This window comes from Oryctolagus cuniculus, chromosome 18, assembly GCF_051225735.1.
Source record: "Oryctolagus cuniculus isolate XC-2025 breed Fujian yellow rabbit chromosome 18, ASM5122573v1, whole genome shotgun sequence".
Classification (NCBI taxonomy): domain Eukaryota; kingdom Metazoa; phylum Chordata; class Mammalia; order Lagomorpha; family Leporidae; genus Oryctolagus; species Oryctolagus cuniculus.
In genome coordinates this window covers 43,810,867-43,829,668 of record NC_142884.1, presented here as the reverse complement: position 1 = coordinate 43,829,668, position 18,802 = coordinate 43,810,867, and the positions used below count along the sequence as shown (strand labels likewise).

The 18,802-nt window shown below is 60.1% G+C and overlaps 1 protein-coding gene across 2 annotated transcripts in view; it reads left to right on the top strand.

Annotated features, from left to right (window-relative positions):
• The window catches only part of ZNF423 (zinc finger protein 423), a 327,810-nt gene that overhangs the window by 72,986 nt on the left and 236,022 nt on the right, over positions 1 to 18,802 (top strand). The window contains exon 3 of one of the 2 annotated variants that reach the window (XM_051833899.3): positions 12,259 to 12,318. The exons of the other annotated variant lie outside the window; for it this stretch is intronic. Within the exon in view, the coding sequence (XP_051689859.1) occupies positions 12,259 to 12,318 (60 nt within the window). The remainder of the gene's footprint in view (positions 1 to 12,258; positions 12,319 to 18,802) is intronic. 2 annotated transcript variants of the gene reach the window in all.

Genomic DNA, 18,802 nt, shown 5'->3' with positions numbered 1-18,802 from the left:
CCCACCCCCTACACCTATGCAGGTGTATGCAAACCTTTCTCGAATGTGCGCAGTGCATGTGAGCCCATGCAGGGTCGTGCACACGCATTCACCGTACGTTCATGCACACCTGTGCACCTGCCAACGAGCCAAGAGAAAGCCCGCGTGGGGGCAACGTCTGTCCAGGCTCAGGCCGGGGCCCAGGCCGGTGTGCTGGCTGTCAGGTTGTCTCCTCACTTTCCATTTTCTTTCTTCGCTTTCTGTGTTTGGGCCTTAGGGCCCGAGGCATTGTCTGCAACCAAAGCTCCACACCCCTGCTGTTGGGCCCAGTCCTGGGCTTACTGGCCCCCCAGCACCCATCTGTCTGTCGCCTGCCTGGTCTGCTCTGGCCCGCATGCCCCGCTTCCTGCCTCCCCTCCCCCCAACCAACTTGGACCGAACTGCATTTTCCACCCTGCACCTGCCACTTTAAGAGCCCAGGGGCCTGGCAGGCCTGTCCCCAGGGTCAGGGCTGGGGGAGGCTGGACAGCTGCGGGTTGGGGGAAGCTTTGTTAGCTCCCAGAGGCCTCTTGGAGCTCGGGTAATGCTGGGGAAACTGAAACAAAGGCCAACAATGGCCTCCTTCCCTCCCCAGGCGGGTGGCCTCAGAGCGGGGCTGCCTGGGAGGCCTCTGGGGGCCCCTGTTATTTCCTGTGCTGGCTGCGGGGCTCCTGGCCAGCTTGGAAGTGGGCAGGAAGCTGGGCAGGGCAGCGCCTCCCCCCCCCCCAACCCCCCGCTGGGCTGGCCAGAGTAGCCACTGCAGGGAGGGGGAGGGGGAGGGGTAGGGGGTCGGTATGGAGTCAGCCTGCCTTGCTCAGGTCTACCCAGGCTCCCCAGGGTAGGGAGGGGGGGACCTGACCCCTCTCCCTGCTGACCCCTCCCTGCTACAGACCCCACCTGCTCCACCCTCTGCACTGAGCGCCTGTGTCTCAGCTCCCTGTGGAGTGAGGACAGGGACAGGCAGGAGTGTTTTCATGATTTCATGATGATCAGTTCATGGATTTGGGGGTCCAGCTCCAGGAAGCTTGGATTTAGCGCTGGGGCTGGGGTTATGTTGCAGGTCAAGGTTAGGGTTGGGTTTTCCCAGCCCTGAAGACTTGAAGACGCGAGCTGCGAGTGTGGGCTTTGAACAAAGACCCCGACAGGCTGTAGTCTGTGCCTCGGGCCCACCCCCAGGTTGTCCGTCACATTGCTGTCTGGGTCTGTATGTGGCGCACACGAGGCCACTGTAGGGTCCCAGCGAGCATGTGAAGCCGCCCGGCCTGACAGATGGAGCCGTATCTCAGAGTGGACTTGGCAGAGTTAGGGCCCCTTCTCGGGCCTCTGTGCCCTGGGCTGCAGAGCGGGGGTGCTGAAGCCCTACTTGTGGCATGCGTGTGGGGACAGGTGAGAGAGCAGATGCCCAGTGGGCAGCACCCTGCCCAGCACGCGGCCAGCACCCAGTGAGAATTAGTGGAAGGATGGGGGTGGCGACATGAGCAGTTGTGTGGGAGACCCACAGTAAGGGTCAGGATGAAGTCGAGCTTCCTGGTAGCTGAGGTCAAAAGAGAAACAGGATGAAGGAAGCGGGGCCGCTCTGTTGATTCACATACCTGGGACAGGCCGACGTGCCTGTGCCTGTGCCTGCACGGGCAGCCGAGGGCTTTATAGTGTGGGCCCTCATTAATCACTGAACACACACAACACTCCCTCGCTAACGGTTTGGCACATGGTACAGATTCTGCTTTCGCGGGCTGCTTTCTGAACTTGGCGTTGGAAACAGCACTCAGCGGCTAAGAGCACGTACAGCCGCGGAGCGGCTCCGATCGCTTCCCTAAGTGCCTGGTTAAATGCCGTTACCTGGAGAGCCGCCGGTCTGCCAGGGGGTGCTGGGAGGCTTCCAGAGACTTCTGCAGCCTCCCTGGCCTGCCCTGTGTGTTAGCACTGTTCCTCCCCAGCTCACGGCATCGGGGCAGCCCCGCCGCCCCTGCCTAGACAGCTGGGCTTGAGCCGTGCCCACCCTGACAGTATTTTGCAGGATTCTTGTCCTGCCGCAGCTGATCTGAGTAAATCCAGCTGCCCAGAGCGGGTACAGACAGGGAAACCGGACCTCGAGCTCAGGGCTCAGGGCTGGGGCTGATCCTGATGCAGGATCTTTGCGTGGAGCCCGTGCCTACGTGCACACAGGCACCCCTGAACACTCTCGGGTGGGCCCACTCCCTGAGTTACAGCCTCCTTTCTGTCTCTCACCCCCCCCCCCCACCATGCCCAGGGCCTGCCCAAGGCCACCGGGTGGCCGGCCCCCTGTGGGGTTTCCATGGTGAGCTGTCCTCTGGGGGCCCTGGGTGGGACTTTCCGTCTGGGTGGAAACCTGACCCCAAGGCCCAGGCTGGCTCCGAGGGGAGGAAATGCCTTCCCCAGACATGGAGAGAGAGAAAGAGAGAGAGGGAGAGAGAGGTGGCTGGCCTGGGATTGCAGCCACAGGCCTTGGCCCTAAGGGGCCTGGGGCAGGGCTGCTTGTTGGGAAGGGCACAGCAGGCAGGGGCACAGCCACACACGGTGGGATGGCTTTGGGGGCCGGGTGTCACGTGCCCCTGCTGTTCTGCCCCTGAGGTTCTGTGTGTGTGTGTGCCGGTGTGTGCAGCGTGGGCCCACAGAGACCTGCCATTCGGTCAGCCGTGGGTAAGTGGCGGGGACAGGACTTGAACTTGGCTGTCCGTCCCCAAGGCCCAGGTGCTCTCTCCAGCAGGCGTTACAGGTGTTCCCTCGTCGAGTGCTCGGTACCAGTATCAGACCTGTTTTCCCTCTGTGAAGCTGAGGCTCAGAGAGGTTAGGGTGTTGCCCTGTGTCACCCAGCAGGTTTCTGTCAGAGCTGGTTACAGCACACCGCCAGCACCTTGTTGGCAGCAGCGTGTGCGTAGTCAGCGGCCGTGATGACCAACTTAGATATGTACATGTGCCAACGAACGGGGCAGTAACAAAAGAGGGTTGGCAGGGCCTGGCTCACTCTGGCCCATGGGGCCCCCCTGGGGCTGCCGATGCAATTCTTGGGGTTTGAAGTGTTTCTCTTTTCTTATTTTATTTATTTACTTCTGTTTGTTTGAGAGACAGAGTAGAGTCAGAGTTCTTCCATCTGCTGGTTCGCTCCCTGTACAGCCACACCAGCTTGGACTGGGCCAGATCAAAGCCAGGACCCGGGAGCTCCATCCGGGTCTCCTACATGAGTGGCAGGAGCCCAGGCTCTTGGGCCATCTTTAGCTGCTTTCCAGGTGCATCAGCAGGGAACTGGATCTGAGTTGGAGCAGCTGGGAGAGTTGTGATTGGGGTGGGGGCGTCCACAAGGTCTCCTGGGAGATACCCCCTGCCCCGTGCCTTCTGTCTTCAGTCTGACGCCCTCGCCTGTGTGTGCCTGTGTCCCCTCCAGGGGTCCTCTCGCTTCCCTCCCCCCTGCTCTCAGGCTGCAGGTCCTCCAGGGCCCAGGGCCCAGCCCTGCCTCTGTGCAGCCTCGCCCTCTCTCCCGGGGGTCTTCCCTCTGCTTGAGCACCGGCCTGCCATTCTGGGTCAGTGCAGGGCCACACTCTCTTTCCCTCTGGGCCCAGGGCCTCACTGTCCATCTCTCCCGGGACTGTTTCCTTCTCTCCCTTCCTCCCTGGTGACCCAGCGTGAGGCTCGACCTGGTCACAAATGGACAGTGTCTCAGGGCTTTGTCACCGGGAAGTTCTGCTTAATGTCTGGCCACCTTCTCAGCGGCTGCTGGATGAGCCGCACTGTTGCTCTCCCAGTGATGGCTGGGAGCCTGCGGCGCCGCCACAAGGGGCCCCAGAGGCCCATTCATTCATTCATTCACTGTTCCTGGCGCAAATTTTACAGAGCACCTACTATGTGCTGGGCACGGTTCCCAGTGATGAACAAGACAGGCAAGGGCCCTGCATGCCCGGAGCTGGCAGTGTGGTGTGGAGATGGTAAATGAAGACACACGGAATCTGTGTTCACTGGGAGGAGACCAGCGGGGGCCAGAGAGGAGAGGGTGATGGGGAGGAGAGGGCTGGCGCACGGGGCAGCCAGAGCGGTCTTGGAGTTGAGGAGGGGGCCTGGAGCCACGCAGTGGGGCAGAGTCCCCCAGCATGGGGCAGGAGCCCAGCAGGTGAGGGGCAGCGTGGGGAGGGTGATGTCGGGGACAGTTCATTCGGGCCTGGGCCTTTCCCTGGGAGTGGGTGCAGAGCCGGGGGATTCTGAGCAGGGAGGCACCAGGTCTCGCTCTTTGGAGAGCAGAGATGGCTGGGCAAGCGCTCCTGGAGGCCGGCACTGAGGGCAGAGCCACAAGGAGGCGGCTGGAATAAGGTGTTGCTGTCACAGGTGCACCTGCAGGCTTTGCTGCTGCCGTGGACATCAGGGGTGGGAAAAAGAGAGGGACCTAAGGCTCCTCTGGGGCCCTTGGCTGGCACCGCAGTGTTACAGCTCTGGGTGTAGTGGGATGTGGAGCAGCTCGGGGGCTGGTGGTGGGCTCAGGAACCAGCTTGGCTTAGGCAGTGAGAGGTGCCTGTGGGTACCAAGTGGGCGCCTGCGGGTATGCCCGGGCGATGTGATGCATTTGGGCATTGTGAGTGCGTAGCTGGCACCCACGGCTGGGACAGGTGCACCTATGGTGTGTGTGTGGGGGGGGGGGCAGGGTGAGCACTGGCAGAGAGCAGGACCATGAGGTCTGGGGATGAGAAGGGAAACTGAGGACCGAGAAGGGGTGCCAGGGAGATGGAGGAAGAGGGGGAAGGGGTGGGCCCAGGGAAGAAGGCCTTGCAGGAAGGAGGGGGCACCCTGCAGGTGCAGCGCTGCCCCCTGGGGCACCGTGACCTTGAGGGGAGCAGCTCCTCTTACAGATGTGGCACAGGAAGGAGCAGGCCGGCGGCGGCTCCCACGCTTAGCGGGAGCCGGAGCTGCCGCAGCAGCTTCGCATGGAGCCGTTCTGGGCCGAGAAGAGATGGGGTTCAGGGGTTAATGAAGTGAAGTCTCGTCTGCAGACGGGCCCGTGCAGGGGCGTCCCCATGGCCGGTGCAGAGGTGGCGTCTGGGCGCCCAGCTGCGCGCGAGCCCTCGGTGCTGGAATCGCCCGCCTCGCCAGCCCGTGGAAGTGGGCCAGCCGCACCTCCGTCCCGGATTAGAGGGATGTGTCATGGATTAAAGATCAAAAATGTTAATTAAGAAATGGTCTTTTCTAATAAGATGCCTTCAAGGGCACAGGCCTGACGAGGAGGGGCTTTCTCATTTTGGCAACACGGTTTCTGTTGTAATGAAATTGGTTCTCAGTCAGCGGGAGGACCCGGAAGCCTCGCCTTAAAGATGTCTCCATCCAAATTAATTAGCAGTCAGCCGCGAAGGGCCCAGCGTCAGGCAGGCGGCCGACGGGAAGGCCGCGTGGACGTGGGGGCCTTTCGCCTGAGTGCCGGCGTCTGCCGGTGTGTCGTCCTCCATGTGGTGTCTGCCTTACCTGTTCCTGGGGGGCTGGGGCCCCCCGACTGTCTCCGGGCCCCGGGGGATGAGGCATGGTGGGAACTCGCTGTGTGACCCTGGGTTACCCCTGCCCCTCTCTGTGTCTGCAGTTTATTTTCTGATCAGTTGTCTATGGCAGTGAAACCTCTCCTTTCTGCCTCCTTGGAGCAAATCGATCCATTCTGTCCTCCAAGAACACTCCGTGTGTTGTGGTGAGGTCACTCCCATGGCGGTGGTTTGGTCTCTGTGCGCCTGATCCGGCAGGTGCCTTGGCTCATTCTGGGTTCAGTCTTCCCAGATCCGCCCCCAGGTCCAGGCTGTTGGGAGGTACCCAGGAGGACCCTGTGGCCTGATGGTGGGCCCTCAAGGCTTCGCGATTATCCGTTTTGAGACCTCAGCCTCATCACTGGGCTCCTGTGGCCTTCCGTCTCCTCACCTGCTACGTAGCAGGAAGGGGGCTCGTTCTGCAAAGCGCTGGGCCTCGGAGGGCGAGGGGCTCTGTGCTGAACGGGGATGGCGTTCGTGGCTGGGTGTTGGCCCCAGACAGGGCCTCCTTGGAGCCGGCAGCCTCCCCGCAGCCCAGCCCCAGCCTGCCACGTGTCGCATACCCCAGGGCCCTCCAGGGTGGCAGACCTTGCTTTCTAAGAAGCCAAAGCACAGGAGGGTCAGTCGGGGCTTGGGGCCTGCTCTGCAGGTTTCAGGAGTCGGAAGAGCGTGGGAGCAGATGCCCAAAGGGGGCTCCGCACACTGGCCGGCGGCAGGCATTACTGATTTCGTTGTAGGCACACGCACACACACACATACACACACATGCATATACACACACACACGTGCATTTCTGTTACTTTCACACACATAACATGCATCCACACACGTGCGTGCAATTCTGTTACTTCAGTTGATATTTGTCTACAATTGCACTGTGTTTTATGTTAAGATCATGGCTTCTGCTTTTTCTGGCATCTATCTGCTGTACATTTTCTCTGCATTTTACTTTTTTCCCGTTTATGCATTTTTAAAAAGATTTCTTTATTTATTTGAAAGTCAGAGTTACAGATAGAGAGAGAAAAAATATTTTCCACCTGATGTTTTACTCCCCAGATAGCTGCAATGGCCAGGGCTGGGCCAGGCCAAAGCCAGGAACTAGGAGCTTCTTCCAGGTCTCCATGTGGGTGTTGGGGGCCCAAGCACCTAGACCATCTCCCACTGCTTTACCCAGGCCGTTAGCAGGGAGCTGGATCGGAAGTGGAGCAGCCGGGTCTCGAACCGGTGCCTGTATGGGATGCAGGTGCTGCAGGTGGTGGCTTTCCCTGCTACACAACGCCAGGCTCCCCATTTACAATTTTTTAGAAGCAGTATGGTAACAGAGATAAACCATAAACTGACCATCTTAACCCATGGTGAATATACACTGTGCACCGTCAGCCCCAGAACTCTGCTCCGATGACACGCCAGCTCCCCACCCCGGCACCCCTGTTCTGCTCTGTCCCCGTGAACCTGACGGGGTCTGCCCCTCTCTGCCTGGCTTGTCACACTTAGTGGCGCGATGCCTGTGAGGCTCCTCCGTGTCGCAGCAGCAGGTGTCGGGACCGCCTCCCTTTCCAGGTGAGTCCCAGCGCCCTGTGTGTCCCGACTTCTCATCCTGGCCGAGGCCCCGTGTCCCTGGGATGCAAATGCTTCAAACCTCATCCCAGCAACTGCGCGGATGGTGGAGAGGAAGTAGCAGGGTGAGCTGGGCTGCCGGCCGCTGTCTGGTCCGTGACTGGCAGCGCCAGGGAGCCGGGGACAGGGTAGCCACAGACCTCTCAGAGAGAGAACCCGAACACAGCAATCAAGACGCACCTCCCACCGCCACACCCAGGTGTCGGGTGAGTCCTGCAGACATAATGCCAGGGTCGAGAAGCTGTGCTCAGCAGAGCACGTACTGACCACATGCGTCCATTTATGGGACAGTCAGCATCGCGTGTGGGACCCCACCACAGTGCTGGCAGTGCCCTATGTCTTTTTTTTTTTAATTTTTTTTTTGACAGGCAGAGTGGACAGTGAGAGAGAGATAGAGAGAGAAAGGTCTTCCTTTGCTGTTGGTTCACCCCCCAGTGGCTGCTGCAGCCAGTGCACCGCGCTGATCGGAAGCCAGGAGCCAGGTTCTCCTGGTCTCCCATGCGGGTAGCACTTGGGCCACTTGGGCCATCCTCCACTGCACTCCCTGGCTACAGCAGAGAGCTGGCCTGGAAGAGGGGCAACCGGGACAGAATCCGGCGCCCCGACCGGGACTAGAACCGGTATGCCAGCGCCACATAGGCGGAGGATTAGCCTAGTGAGCTGCAGCGCCGGCCTCTATGTCTTTTTAAAAAAGTTGTTTATTTAACTTATTTGAAAGACAGACAGACAGACAAAAGACATCCTCCACTTGCTGGTTCATTCTCCAAATGCCTGTAACAGCCAGGGCTGAACCCACCCAAAGCCAGGAGCCCGGAACTCAATCCAGGTCTCCTTCCTGGGTAATGGGGACGGCTGCCTCCAAGAGTGTGTGTTAACAGGAAGCTGGATCAGAAGCAGAGCCAGAATTTCAACCCAGGTGATCCCGGCTGCTCCACTTCTGATCCAGCTCCCTGCTGATGCGCCTGGGAAAGCAGTGGAAGACGGCCCTAGTGCTTGGGCCCCTGCACCCGCGTGGGAGGAGACCCAGAAGAAGCTCCTGGCTTCTGGCTTCGGCCTGGCAAGCTCCAGCCATTGCGGCCATTTGGGGAGTGAATCAGTGAATGGAAGCCCTCTCTCTCTCTCTCTCTCTCTCTCTCTCTCTCTGCTTCTGGCTGTCCCTCTCTGTAACTCTGACTTTCAAATAAATAAACATCTAAAGAAGAAGAAAGGACGTGAAAGGAGACACGGCATTTGGATTTTGGAGATGTGGCAGTCGTATGTCTAGCAGTTTTGATGGTAAAATGTTCAGGGCTGACCTTGGTGCCGTGCGCATGGCTCAGGCAGCCTGCAGGCTGCTGCTGAGGCTGGGGAACCAGGGGTCCTGGCCGCAGCTCCCAGGGCTGGAGGAGTTGGGAGGGTCTGTGTGTGCCCCTGCGTCCCGAGGGAGAGAGGCCGCTCACTGTGCACTCTCCCCACCATGCTCAGAAAGCAAGGCTCGGGAAAGGGTTCTGGGATGAGGTCCGGGACTCCCATCTTGTCATCTGCCTGACCTGCACCGAATCGCTTCACCCGAGGACGCAGAGACGGTCACCCCCTCCCCCCGCCCCCAGTCATTGGAGAGCACCACGAGTTCTTTGAATCCTGTGAAGGGCTGGCACCAGCTGCAGCATTGGGGCCTCTGTCTGTGCCTCCCGGGGCTCTCGCAGCCAGGGGTCCAGGGGAGGCCTGGGAGGAACAGATGCTGCCCGGCCCATGCCCTCCGGAGGGCCCACCTCCTCCTGGGCCGACTGGTGCCTGTGCCCTGGCTGGTGTGATGCAGGGTGGGGGTAGGGCAGTCGGTTCACGGCCTCTGCTGACAGCCTGGCGGTTATAACACAAGGCTCCGACGGCACCGAGTGGGTCTGGGTGTGCATCGGTTCACCCGTTCACTCCCTCGTTAGACTTTGAGCACTGCCCCTTTGCTCTGTGTGTGTGTGTGTGTGTGTGTGTGTGCTGCTTGCGATTAGCCAGGTCACCAGAGCAGAGGAGGGGCCGGTGCCCAGTCTCAGCACCCACTGTGCGTCTGGCAGGTGCGTGTCGTCACATGTGCTTGCAGCCGTTTCACAAGGTAGGGAACGAGTTTGCGTGGCCGAGGCTTTGTTGCTCAAGCTGAGGCCCACAGCCCGGCGTGGCCCTCCTCTCCCGGGCGCGTGCTGCAGGTGCAGGACCCAGGGCCTCTCCGCAGACCCGTGGAGTCACAGCCTACACTTGAACATGTTACAGGCCACACAGGTGACGTGTGAGCGGGCTAGTGCCAGCTCCGCCCTCAGCAGCTGTGATAACCGCGCCTGACCGAGCCTCTTCCAGGGCCAGCACCCAGGGTGCCATGCGGGTGATTTGGGGGAGACGGCCCTTGGTGGAGGCAGCAGACATGGAAGTGGGTTTGGAAAGAAGTCAGTGGAAGTGGAATGGCCTCTGCTCGCTGCCCAGGAGATACTGTCCTGCCTCCCAGTGCAGGGGGAACACTTTTCCTTGGAGTGTCAGTCAACGCCATGCCCCCTCCTTTGAGAAGCCCTCCCTGATTGCCCTCCCAGTTGGGGGCTGCTGCTCAGTGTGTTGCCTGTGCCCTCCTCCTGTTGTCTGGCTCGTGTTTCTTGATCCCTGCTGAACGACAGACCCTGGGCTAGTCTCTCCCATTCTTCGCATGGTTCACTTTGTTCACCCATGCAATTTTTTACAAATATCCTGCAGACCCACTGTGTGCTGACCTGGCTTCAGTGCTGATACAAGGGGGGCGTGGTTCCCGAGCCCCTGTAGTGCCCTTCACTCAGCAGTCACCAGGCCCTCGGGGCACAGTGTGAGAGGGATGCTCGCCCCCAGGGAGCTCCTGGTTGGCTGGGGAGTGGTGACCAGAAATCGCTCTTGAGAACAGGGCCGCGGGCGGTGGGGCCCCCTTGTGCGCAGAGAGGGGCGCTTCCTGTGCCGTCCGAAGGAGATGGAGTTGCACAAATCGGGACCACTCACATGGAATGTCGGGCGCCCACCTCCTTCCCCTGTTCCAGAGTCTGGGGGCGTTAGGTGAAGACGAGCTTGGTGGCCGGCGGCGGCCCTGGGTGGAGGCTTGCGCATGCGCACTGGCAGAGGTGCAGCTCCGTCCCTGGAAACGGCCATGACCTGCAAAGTGCAGTGGTGACCCAGAACAGGCTGCGTGCTGTTGGCGTCTGCCGCAGTCGCTTTGTCCCCTAAGAACGGCAGCACCTGCTCCATAAGAGGACCCTGGGCTGGTGCGATGTCACCGTCCAGCCGCCCTGTGCGTGGTCTGCACCCCTTCCAAGCAATGGCGTTGTGAGTGTTCCTTTCGTTAAAATCTGTTCACTGTGAAACGAAACACAGATGGGAACCCCACCACATACATGTGGGGCTTCGGGAGATTTTAGAAGGTGAGCGGTTTGAGCCCCCTCCCAGGTGTGGAGGGAGCTCCTTGCCAGCCACCCCCAAGCCCACCCAAGTCCTCCCTCCCTCTTCTTCCAGAACTAACGACTAGCCTGGCTCTTGGGACCATCACGTCCTTGCATTTCTTTAAAGGGCTCTTACCCATGTGGCAGGTGGAGGTGGGGCAGGACGTGCCTCCCACATAGCAGGTGTCCCCTTGAAGTCTGAGGGTGCTGGGCAGGCCAGGAAGTTTTAGGGCTGCCCAGGGAAGAGGCTCCGTGGTCCTGAGCCAGGGTGATGATGGCGGGACTGGGCCAGCAGTGTGGAGGGGTGGAGCCGCTGGACAGCGCCGCGTGGGGAGAGGAGCAGCCGCTGTCCCTCTTTATCTGACTCGTTTGTAATGATTTTGGGGAAATGGATGTTGTAGCACCTGCTGGGACAGGTGAACCTGAGTTTGCAGTTGGGGCCATTCAGAGCATGTCTTTGATGCCAGTCCTTTTTTTTTTTTTTTTTTTAAAGATTTTATTTATTTATTTGAGAGGTAAGCTACAGACTGAGAGGGAGACACACACACACACACACAGAGGTCTTCCATCTGCTGGTTCATTCCCCAGATGGCAGCATTGGCCGAAGCTGAGCTGATCTGAAGCCAAGAGCCAGAGCTTCCTCCGGGTCTCCCACATGGGTGCAGGGACCCAAGGACTTGGGCCATCTTCTGCTTTCCCAGACCATAGCAGAGAGCTGGACTAGAACCGGCACCCATATGGGATGCTGGCGGCACAGGAGGAAGCTTAACTTAAAAATGCCATAGTGCCGGCCCCTTTGAGGCCAGTCTTGATCAGAATGGCCGGAGAGTGCTTCCTGCTGAGCGCTGCTTTCTGAGCCCCCTACCCAAGGGGGATTCAGAGGCGAGTGCTCAGGCGTGTGGCTTGGCTTGAGTCCGGCTCGTGGACGTGTGGTACATGTTAGAAGTTAGGGACAGGAGAGTCCTAGGGAGAGGGCGCTGGGGATATAATTGAACAAGGACCACGCAGTCCTTGCAGGAGCCTGCAGGGGCTCCCCACAGCCCAGAGACTTCCTGCTAGCAGGTGCATGAGAAACCCCATCCTCCAGCAGGGGCGGGGTCCCCTGGGAGCGGATCTCTACGCAGGGGATAGGACAGTGCTTATGTGGCACTCGTTACAAAGACAGCAAGGGGATGGGATCCAGCCCGATGCGAAGTTGAGTGGGAGGTGAATGTCCTAAACCTATGCAGGCCTCTAGAGCACACTGAACCCCAAGGAAATGCTCGAGCTCACTTACAGACACACCTGTGGTGAGAGTGTGTGTCCCGCCTTTGGCATGGAGGGACGGATGGGATGGCCTCGGGCCCGGCTTTACAGTGCAACAGGAAAGAAATGGCCGTTCCGGCCCATGCTAGCGAGTAAGTGGGTAAACACCAAATGGCACCCAGGCCACGCAGGCTGGTGACACGGAGTGGGAGCCCTCGGCTACCTGCCTCTGGAGGCTGGCCTCTGGCAGGAACTCTGTCTTCTAGGACGACGTTGGCTTCCAGAAAGTCCCAGCTGCGCGGACCCCGGTTCTGAGGCCTGTTCATGACCACCCTCCCTGCCCCACCTGCTGCCCCCCTCCCACGTGAGCCCTTCCTCATGCTCCCCAGCCCTGCCGCCTTTTCCAGCACGCCCTGGGAGGTGGTGACAGTGGCACCTGCCTCCCTTCCCTGCAGGTTCCCGGCTGGCTGTGGACAGCCTACAGGAAGAATGTTGGAGGGGGTGTCCTTTTCCAGGTAAGCGCGGAGCTGGGCCAGGTGGTCTCGGGGCCCCTCTGGCTTGGAGCGCCCCCGGGAAGGGTGTGGACCGTCTGGTGGGCAGACTCGCCTGGACCGTGCCAGAATCCGGGTGCTCCTTGGTTGGCTGACTGCGGGCCTCTAAGGGGTCTGATCCCGTGTCCGTCGGGCAGGGCCCAGCTCCCCCTAAGGCCATCGTCCAAACTCTTGATTATTGTGTTGCCCTGATTCTAGGCTGTGCATTTTGTTACAGTCTAACATTTCTGAAATTGGGAAGCATTTCAGTGTCCGTATGTAGTTCAGCAAAACGACACCGCCTCCCAGGAGAAAAGCTATCATTACGCGGCTGGGGTGTCGTGCGCTCACGGCCCTTTGGACCCCAAGGGGCGGTGGTTCCTGGTGCTGGGCCGCCGGGGCTCACGTGGGCTGCCTCTGGGTTTGGACAGGGAGCTCTGGCCCTTTGTAAGTCAGCCAGGGCCCCCCGGGGCTCCTTCTTTCCCAGACACACGTGAAGAGAGGCCACCGTCAGCAGTGGACAGCACGTCTGTACTGGACATTGAAACTTCCCAGTCAGCTCTGGGGGCCCCCCGCCCCTGATTTTAAACAAGCTCCTCCCTCCCTCTCAAACCTTCACTAGCTCCCTATTGCTCCTACCCTGGCTCCAGGATCATTATTTCTGCCTCAACCAGCCCCTTGCCCGGTTCCCTTCCTACCTTTGCAGCCTCTCCCGCGAGGCAGGGCCATCCCCGGGTCCTCTTGGACCCACCGAGAGCCTAGGACAGGACCCGGCCGGGGACAGGCATTGCAGCAGCGTTTGTGGCCTGATGTGCTGATGCTCCTGCAGCCCAGAGCTGCAGTCACCGTCCGTGTCACCTGGAGTGGCGGGAGAGAGTCCGACTCTGGGAAGGGCTCATCCGGATTAGGGTTGGAGCCCACTACACTTTACAAAGGGTGCGTGGAGGGAGCGGGGCGCGGCAGAGCGCATTTGTAAACGAGGGTTAATTAGAAGTCGTCCCGATAGCCGGTGCTTCCTCAGCAGCAGGCAGCGTGTAAATAAATCTAATTTCCCTGCAACCCCGCTCGTCACAAGCTTAATTACCGCAGCCACAATGTGTGCATGTGTGTGTTTTTTTCATTAGTGGGAGCGGGTCATTATTAGCCCTGTCTGAGAAGAATGATGATGAAGAGCTGGGATCCACCCTCGATGGGCGTCCTCGGAGAGCCGAGAGGAACTTTCCGTGTGAACCAAAGACTTGCCAATTACGGCGGGCGGGCGGGCGGGCGGGCCGGCCGGCCGGCGGGCGGCGTGCAGGAAGCAGGAAGCGGCCACGCAAATTAGAACGAGGCGACAGAAAGGGAAAAAGCAGGCGTGCGAGCGAGCGAGTGGCCGGAAGGGTTCTGGGAGGCTCAGTTAATTACCGCGTGCAGGACGATCTCCTCCTGGGGGCTGGACCCTCTCTCCCTCCACCCCCAGTCTGGTCACTTGCCTGCCCAGAAATCTTGGGGACCCGAGAGTCCTCCTGGGCTCCAGAGAGCTCCCAGCCACCTCTTTTCCCTCCCCTTCCTGCTGGGTGGGTGGAGGGGGCCGCTTTGTCGGCGCCGAAGGGCCTGTGCTGGAGGAGCGTTGCAGGGAGCCGTGTATTGTTCTAGTCAGAAATCAGCTACCACAGAGGAAGTGGAATCCCAGAGTTCCGGTTGTCTGCAGGAAGGGCCCTGCCCAGGGGGTCCTGGAGCCAGGATCTAAGCCCATTCTGCCCGGCACTCCGTGCACATTGTTGGCCAAAAAACTTTTTCTTTCCTGTGGACCTTCCCTCCCCCTCCTTCAGTGGTCTGAGAGGCTGCACCTTGTGGTGCTGACAAATCTCCAGTGATTCAGAAACGAGGGCGGCTGCAGCTCCGAGCGCGGCTGTCCTTGTCTGTCCAGCAGGTGCACCGGTAGCTGGCTGCTCCCCACCTGGCACCCGGCCCTGGGCACAGGGCAGATCCGACCGCTTTCAAAGTGGGAGAGAAGCTGGGAACCCCGGCTCACCCAGACCCCTTCCAGTACTGGGGGTCCCCAGCGTGTGTTCTCCTAAACTCTGCTTGGATGCCTCCAGGGACGGGAGGCTCCTCTCCTTCCAAAGCAGCCTGGACCCTATGGCAGTGCTGATGGCCATGTCTCCTAGGCAGTTAGCGAGTGCCAGTAATTACTTAGTTGAACAGGTGCGTTGAGATCCTGCTGTGGAGCAGTGACCCGGGATGGAGCTCTCCTGCCCTCCTGGAGCCCTCACTGTGGGTCGGGAGACAGTGAGCGACAGATGCATGCAGTAAGGGAGCTACAGGAGCTGTAAGTGGACGGGGCTCGGGAGCAGGGGTGGAAGCTTGGCAGCCCTCTGGGACAAACTTCTACTTTTTGGACCTGACTTAGCAAAGCTACCTGGCCTGGCGTCCGCCCAGGTGTGCTGAACGGCCGATTCCCCGCGCCCCACCGGGGCCTGGGCACCGGCTCTGCTTCTGCATGCTGGTCGAGCGTTTGCTCCGGTGTCCACTACCCAGGGAGACCTTTTCTGATGGCCAGAGGGAAAGCCGCCTCCTCGCCTCTCGCAGCTCCCTGTTCTTTGCATCGCTTCTGCACACTCCGCTGTGCGGGTTTCCCCACCCGAGGTTTCCTGGCTGCTGTATTCCTTGCTGCTTCTGGTGGATTTTGCCAGCACTGTTGACGACTGTGTCCCCAGCCCAAGACACTCACTGCCTGGCACGCGGTAGGCCCATAATTACGAGTGGGTGTGTGGGTGAGGACGCCTGAGGCACCTGCTGGCTCTCTGTCTCACCTGGCGACTCCTGCACTATTATCCGCCCATTTTCCAGGAAGGAACCAAGCCTTAGTAGTTAACTTCGGGTCACTCAGGGGTGCACCTCGAGCCTGCCTAAGGACTGACTCAGGCTCTCAGTTGGTGCCGATGTCTTGGGACTTCCAGAGCAAGCCTGCTCTGTGCCCTGACCACCCATCAACATCTGCACGCTGCCTTCCTGGGCTCGTGGGCTCGCCGTTTAAAGGAAGAGATGTTTGGGAAAACATCCCAGGCTGGAGGGCCCCGGGATGCTTCCCCTGCCGGAGGGCGGAGGGCCTGGGCAAGCTGTGTAACTGGGTTCTCTCAGGAAGGCCTGGTGGGGTGGGGGCTGTGACGGATGCCGCCCTGCCCCCTGCTGGATGCACTTGCTGCTGAGGTCTTTGGGAGCCACTGCGACCCAACCTTGCGGGTTCCTGGGTTAGTGTCTCGGGGCGGGGGCGGGGGTGTTTCATGGTTCAGCTTTCTTCTCCTGAGGTGGATACCTCCGCACGGCCAGGATAGCCTGTGTGGTGGGGGTAGGTGTCCCCAGCTGAGCTGCTACTCTTTTATTTTTTCAAGATTTATCTATTTATTTGAAAGGCAGAGTTACAGGGTGTGTGTGTGGGGGGGGGACAGAGATATGTCCCATTTGCTGCTGGGCTGATCCGAAGCCAGGAGCTTCTTCTGGGTCTCCCATGTGCAGCAGCCCAGGGACTGTCATCCACTGCTTTCCCAGGCACATTAGCAGGGAGCTGAATCAGAAGTGGAGCAGCTGGGTCTTGAACTGGTACCCGTATGGAATGCTGGCACCACTAGGGGCGGCTTTACCCGGCTGTGCCCTGTGCTGCTGTGGGATCTTGGCCCATATGCTTGCCCTCTCTGGGCTGCAGGGCAGTCCTGTGGAGGCAGCACCTTCATTCTTGCCAGGGCTAAGATTTAGTGCTTCAGGGGTTTGCTGGTCTGGCTGTGGTCGCGGTGGGGCCTCGTGGCGCTCTGATGTTTGCAGTAAGCTTTGACCTCATGGCGTTACCTATCCCCAGTCTTCTCTAAGCACGTGACCCGTCTTAGCTTCAGGGTTTATGCCGGGCCTTCAATCCAGATATCTGCAGGGATTCCAGGCTCCCAGAGGGGTTCTCTCCTAGTTGCTTCCTCTTTGGGGATCTGATGGCGTAGGCCGTCCCAGGCCCTCCACTGCCATCAGACACTCTGGCCTCCTCCCCGATCTTGGCATAGACCGATGCCCGTCACCTTGGGTGCCTGGGAGGCCCTCCCTTGCCTTCCTGGAGGAAGCTGCCCCCAAGTCCCTACCTGTTAGGTGTTTTTCACTCCAGACCGGCCTGGAGCTCTGGCCGTGTGTCTGCTGCCTCCTCCCCTGCTAGAGATCAGGTGTCTGTGAGCGGCTGCCTGGCGAGGTATGGTGTCTCGATCCATGTCGCGTGCGCAGGTCTTAAATGCTTCTGCGCCTCTCTCCTGCAGGGGCTGGGAGGGTGGCGCTGAGACCTCGGCCCTCGCTCCTGTGCCTGGCAGGTGCGTCTTTTGCCACTGCGCTGGCTGAGAAGGAGGAAGGGCCCTCCGGGAAATAGCCAGCCCCCACGGAAAGATGCAAGGCCTTCTTGGAAACCACCCTGGGAACCCCGTGTTTAGCTCTGAGCGACAAAACCCAGGAAGCCGTTCCAGTTCATGCTGGGATGGGGAAAGCCTCCTTTGCCGGTTGGTAGAGGAGGAGGAGGAGGAAGAGGAAGAGGAAGGGGCGCCGCCTGCTGCGAGTTCCCAGGGGGAGCTTCCTGAACCCTCCCCCCACCTGCCACCCTGGGACCGCTGGGTGTCGGGAAGGTGATGTGAGGGGCCGTGGTGTGTGCACACGTGTGCTTGTGTGTGCATGTGCGAGAGGGGTGCTCAGAGATGGGACTCGTGGGCCACTGGGCGGGGTCCTGGGCAGCCGGCATCTTCCCCTGCCCAGCCCTTTGTGTCTGCCTGGGTGGAATGGGAAGAAGTGGCAGCGGGAAGCCGGCAGAGGATGGCCCAGTGCTCGGGCTGTGTCCGGCTGTCCCAGTAGGCGATGGGGTCCTGGGGCAGTCCTGTGGCATGAGCTCATTTGCAGAGCAAGGACAAGCCCCCAGCCACCCCAGTCCTGCCCTAGCGCCTGTTCCCATTCAGCCAGGACCCGTGCGATCTTCTGTGCACAGAGCCATCCCGGCAGCCTCTGAAAGCCAGCCCTGGAAGAGATGACCGCGCGGGGTCAGCAGAACAAAGCCAGGAAAGGTCGCAGCGCCGTGTGCGGCGTGGGAGCCCATTCTGAGGCAGTGGCCGGCGCGCGGGGCCCTCGGTGCCGGAGGGGCCGTGTGAGACGGGGCTCGTCAAAGCCCTCTGGATGGCAAGGTTTCAGGGGGTTTGTGCGGGGTTCTTTCTACTTTTCTGTGTGGCCGGTGTCTCGGACATCAGTCGCGGTTCTTTGTAATCCGAAATGACAGTCAGGCTCCGTTTTCCTGGGGAAGAAAGGTATTCAGAAACAGTGCTGGGGGAGGAAGCCGGGCAAAGCCATGGCTGGGCTGATGGACGCCCCGTGTCAGTGCCAAGGTCTGGGACTGGCGCTTGCTCGCTGGGGTGTGGGCCTTGCTGGGCTGCCTGGGTCTTCCCTGTGTCCAGGTGGTGGTGGGGGGAGGACCTCACCCTAGCTGTGGACTCTGTGGGGCCTCACCCCTGGGCCCCGCACCTTTGGGAGTCTTGGCACTGCTGGTTGCCCCTCTAGGCTGGAGAAGGAGGCGGTGCTCCTGTGTTGTCCCCCACCTCATTTCTTCTCGTATTGAATACGGCGGGGACAGCACGTGGGCCCTGCAGATTCCACCTTCTCCTGCGGGGGAGCTGCGGGCTGTGGCCACATTGTCCTTGTGGCCCCGGGCTTCCCTGTGTAACCCCAGAGGGGCTCAGAACCTGGTACGTGGCGGGCACCTCCATGCTGTCTCATGGAAGGGGACAGGAAGTCACAGCGGGTGCCCGCCCATCAAGATGCTGCCCCTGTCTGAGATACCCAGAAGCATCTTTGTGCTCTGACCCTGGCTGCATCTTGCCTGTAGCTCGTGGTCCTGTGACGTCACCAGGGTGATTTCTTAGCAACGGGCTCCTCTCGGTGGGGTGGCCATCCCTGCAGCGAGGGTCTGAGTAATTCTCTCCACTCTGTGCATGCGTGGAAGGGTGCCAGCATGCAGTTCAGGCGGTACCTGGCTCCTCCTTGAATTAGACTGTTTTCATCTCCCCAGACCCAGCCGTGGCTCAGGATCAGCACCTACCCACAGGAGGGTCAGAAAATGGGTGAGAAGTCAGACTTGGAGCATTGTGTTTTTTTTTTTTTAAGGACACAAAGCTAGAAAAATCTGCGTTTACATAAAATGACTCACTTGGTCTCGTCCAGCCCGGGCCCTGCTCACAGCATCCGCTTGGAGGAGCCGTGGGTGTGGCTTTCATTCATCTCACTCAGTCACCCAAAGTTTGTGTGCACCTGCCATGTGTCGGGGACTGTTCTGGGTGCTGGGGAGGTTACAATGAACAGACAGAAGTCCCTGTCCTGGCAGAACCCCGTGCTGCAGCACTGTTTAGTTTTCAAGCCAGGAACTCCTCTCAGTTGGTCCTCTGCCTCTTCCTGCCCACCCTCATCCCGCTGGGTGGAGGGGGAGGGG